This window comes from Octopus bimaculoides, chromosome 11 (genome assembly GCF_001194135.2).
Source record: "Octopus bimaculoides isolate UCB-OBI-ISO-001 chromosome 11, ASM119413v2, whole genome shotgun sequence".
Classification (NCBI taxonomy): domain Eukaryota; kingdom Metazoa; phylum Mollusca; class Cephalopoda; order Octopoda; family Octopodidae; genus Octopus; species Octopus bimaculoides.
The window spans coordinates 47,386,093-47,390,095 of record NC_068991.1 but is presented as its reverse complement, the minus strand read 5'-3'; the positions used below and the strand labels follow the sequence as shown (position 1 = coordinate 47,390,095).

General features: G+C 36.9%; 1 protein-coding gene across 1 annotated transcript in view; it reads left to right on the top strand.

The window, feature by feature from the left end:
- Positions 1-3,067, top strand: part of LOC106870838 (uncharacterized) — a 28,834-nt gene extending 25,767 nt beyond the window's left edge. Inside the window, exon 5 of the mRNA XM_014917068.2 lies at positions 403-3,067. Within this exon, the coding sequence (XP_014772554.1) occupies positions 403-1,968 (1,566 nt within the window). The 3' untranslated portion in view covers positions 1,969-3,067. The remainder of the gene's footprint in view (positions 1-402) is intronic.
- The last annotated feature ends 936 nt before the right edge of the window (positions 3,068-4,003 follow it).

Genomic DNA, 4,003 nt, shown 5'->3' with positions numbered 1-4,003 from the left:
GGGAGCCAGTCCAGCGGCACTGGCAATGACCTCACTCGAATGATTTTCTAACATGCCACCAGCACAAGTGCTGAATTTGAATGCTAACTAAAGCTAAAATATCTTAAATTATGTCTATTCTTCGAAAAATTTTCTTTTTGATTTTAGAAAAGAGGGGGTTTGAGAGCTTCTAAAATATTGTAGGTGAAAAGGTAAAGTGTTTGTGTTTTCTTTAATGAGAGACCAATGCAGAAGGTTGCATGGAATTGATAGTTGATGGTATGAATTAGATAAAGTACATAAGTGTATAGTTTATGATGTAATTACATAAAACTAAAAACATTGGGTTATATCATTCTTTTTCCATTCATAATTTAAATATTTGTGTAATCTTATTTATGTTATAAAATGTTGCCTTTTCAGGTGCAGAATTCTGCTGTTGCAAAATCTCTTGGTTTGTCTGTTGGGATGTATGATGTAAAAGAAGTTCCAGTTCAAGAAGAAAAAACATTCCAGTACAAGCTGCTGACCACTGATCCTTCCAGTTTAAACATCGCACCTGGTCAGACCAATAAACGGACGATAGAACTGGTCACTCAAGAGCAACTAGTGAGCCAGTCACCCAACAAAAAGATCCGAGTGTTCAATTTGAACCCTGCCGACTTATCTGAATTGTCTCAGTTCTCTCATGGGACCTTACCCAACCCAGCTGAGCGGTATCCAGTTCGGAGGGTAAACAACAACACAAATAACCTACCCCAGTTATCTGCCCTTCCCACACCCCTTCCACCTCCATTACCACCTCCTCCCCCTTCCTCTCTTCCACCAGTATCATCTTCATTGACAGATAATACAAACAACACACAGCCCTTAGCAGTAGCAACAAATTGTGATAGCATGAATAGTAATGACATTAGCAACAGTAGTGGTGAAGGCAGCAACAGTTGTAAGGTTGCTGTAAGCAATTGCGAAACAGTTCCTGTCAGAACAGTTGTTTGTGTGAATACCAGTTCCAATAATGACTCAGTCGGTCAGTTGGCTCAGGATGGACTAAATGACGAACTGAACGTTACTACTAGCTTAGTGAACGGCATCAACAATGCCAACACCACCACGGTCGTGCTCCCTGTTACTGTAATGACTCGCCCACCAACTACAGAAGTGATAGCTGTTTCTTCACCTCTCTCTGTGTCATCGAAAAATGACACGGCTGGAGAAGGTGATAGTACATCAAGGAAAACTGTTACAACACCTATGGACATTGGAGCTGTTGTTGGTGACATTCAGACTCACTCTCAACCAAACAACCTCACTAGTTCTAATCCAGCAATCACTTCTGTTACTGATTCTGTAGACACATCTGCATTGGTTGTCAATAAAGCTAATCCTCTCACTTCAAAGATAACGACAGTTGTTACACAGTCCACTCCACTAACTGAAGTAGTATCATCACCTGCATCTTGTCCAGTCACCCACTTGTCCCAAATTCCTGACACTGCTGCTCAACAGACTCTGCAAAACCTAACCAGTACAACGACAACAATGGTTGCTGCTCCTGTACCATGTGTTGAAGAGCATGTGGTCGAGGTCCCTGTTGCCATGGAGCAAAACATGCCGATCTCTGCTGCTGTTTCCACGGCGAGTGTATTGGGTTTGGAGCATTTAAATTCTTCTGAGGCTCATACTTTGAAGGCCAGGACGTTTGAATCAATTGAGCAGCAACCAGCTGAGCTGGTAAATACAGGGCAGATAATTTTTGAGGACAGTGTCGTGACATCGGAACAGCTGGTGTCACAGCCAAACATTTTCCAGACTGAGAATGGTATTATAATTATTCAGAAACCAGATGGCACCACTATGCAGATTCAGGGGGAGCAGACTATATCATTGGAAACTGTACAAGCTGTGTTTGCTATGGACACTGAAGACCAAATGGAACGAATAGCATCGGTGCAGCAGCCCACTACAGATCTGGAGGGACAGCAGTAGATTGTTGACATAATTATGTTGTTATTAACATTTTCATTTCATCAAAAGCAAAAAAAAACAAAAAAAAAAAAACAAGAAAATATGTAAAAGTTTGTTGAAGCTTTCAGTATTTCTCACATTTATCCATCTAACTCTCTCTGTTCAATGCTCTTATCTGTCTGTTGGTTGTACAAATTACTACTCTGTATCTCTTTTTTTCCCTTCTCATACACACACACACACACGTCTTTATTCTTTTGTTTCTCCATCTCAGTGTTGCTCTTCTACTAACCCACCCACTCTCCCTCTCTGTCTACATATATTTATGTGTATATATATATATATATATATATATATATATATAAGCCTGTCATTTTCTTGGATATTCACACATCTCTGTCTACCTCCTTCCTCCTACACAAACTCTTCCTCTTTGTATTATTTGACTGAATGTCTGTTGTTTGTATACAAATAAAGAGATTGCTATGCAAGTATTGTACAAGAAATATAAAACCCCCATCGACACACACTTAGACTCGTGTACATGTCATACACACACACACACACACACACACACACACCATTACATTTCTATATTTTTGAGATGAGTTTGTTTTCTAGGATAATGAAGAATTGATTGGACATGAACTTCCAACTTTCATGTTTAAATTTCTGCTGTATTTCAATTGGTATATTTTCCGGTTGTGTCATATTTAAACTTTTATTGTAATTCACAGGTTATGTTGTTTGTAATGTTTCTTAACTATTATATTAGAAGCATTGAAACCTAACAGAATTCACAAGTTCATTTTATAAAGGCAAAAAAAAAAAATAGAGAGAGTACACCTTTGAAGACATGAAAGATAAGATTAGAAGAGTTTAATCAGTCTTTATTATCCACACACACACACACACTCTCCTGCATGGAATCATACATAAACATGGACACACATACATGCACATATATATGCACATACACATGTGCATTTGTGTTTGTATATATCAGATGGTCATGCAAAGAATGAAACCCACCTCAAAAACCCAAAATGAAATAAAAGTAAAACAAAAAGAAAAGACAAACCTGTTGAATTTTCAACATAAGAAAAGAAAAAAAAATCAATCATATTGTATTCTATTTATTTTATTTATTTGTGATTTTTATTTTAATGTGCAGTGATTGAAATAGATTTTGGAGAACACCACTCTGTTCAAAATGAATCAATAAACACTGGAAAAGAAAACCACTGAAATAATAACAACAGATATCTGGGGTGGGAAGGAGTGAGGAATACCTTTTGGAAAGAAACTATTTTTATAAATTTATAATCTGTTAATAGAAATTTGAGATTGTTTGTGCATTGCAAGTGTAACAAGTACTGACACAAATGCATCTACCCACCCACCTGCTCATGCACATGCCCACACAAAGGTAAAGAAGAAAATTTCACAAGAAATATCAGCCAGTTTTATTTATTATTTATATAATGGTGAATGTTGTGTGTAGTAAAAGAGGTAATGTCTTTGCAAACCAAGGCCTTGAAGAAGCTTCAGTACACAGTTGAAACAAATTCACATTACTGTTTTATGTAAAGAATGACATGGTTGCCAACCATTAGTTTTGACTTTCTAGTTCATCATTCAGGGGTTACAAAATCAAGTACTTGTGAAGCATTCGTCAGTAAGATCCATCCTTGAAATACATAACTTGCTCCTGTATTAGAAATGATTAGTAGAAACATTAAGTTGCCTGAGCTATTTGGCTAAGTAGTTTAAAATCTGAGTTCAAATCCTACTGGGGTTGAGTTGGTATTTCGTCCTTCAGGGTTGATAAAATTAATATTGAAACCATTAGAACATTGGACAAAAATACCATGTTATATTGAACATTTCTTCTGAATTGAAATTCCATGGAGGCCAACTTTTCTTTTCATCCTTTCGGGATTGATAAAGTAAGTACCAGTTGATTATTGGGGTCATTGTGATCGACTATTCTCTCCCCTCAAAATTGTTAGCCATGTGCCAAAAATTAGACTTATTAAATATTATTCATTGAGTT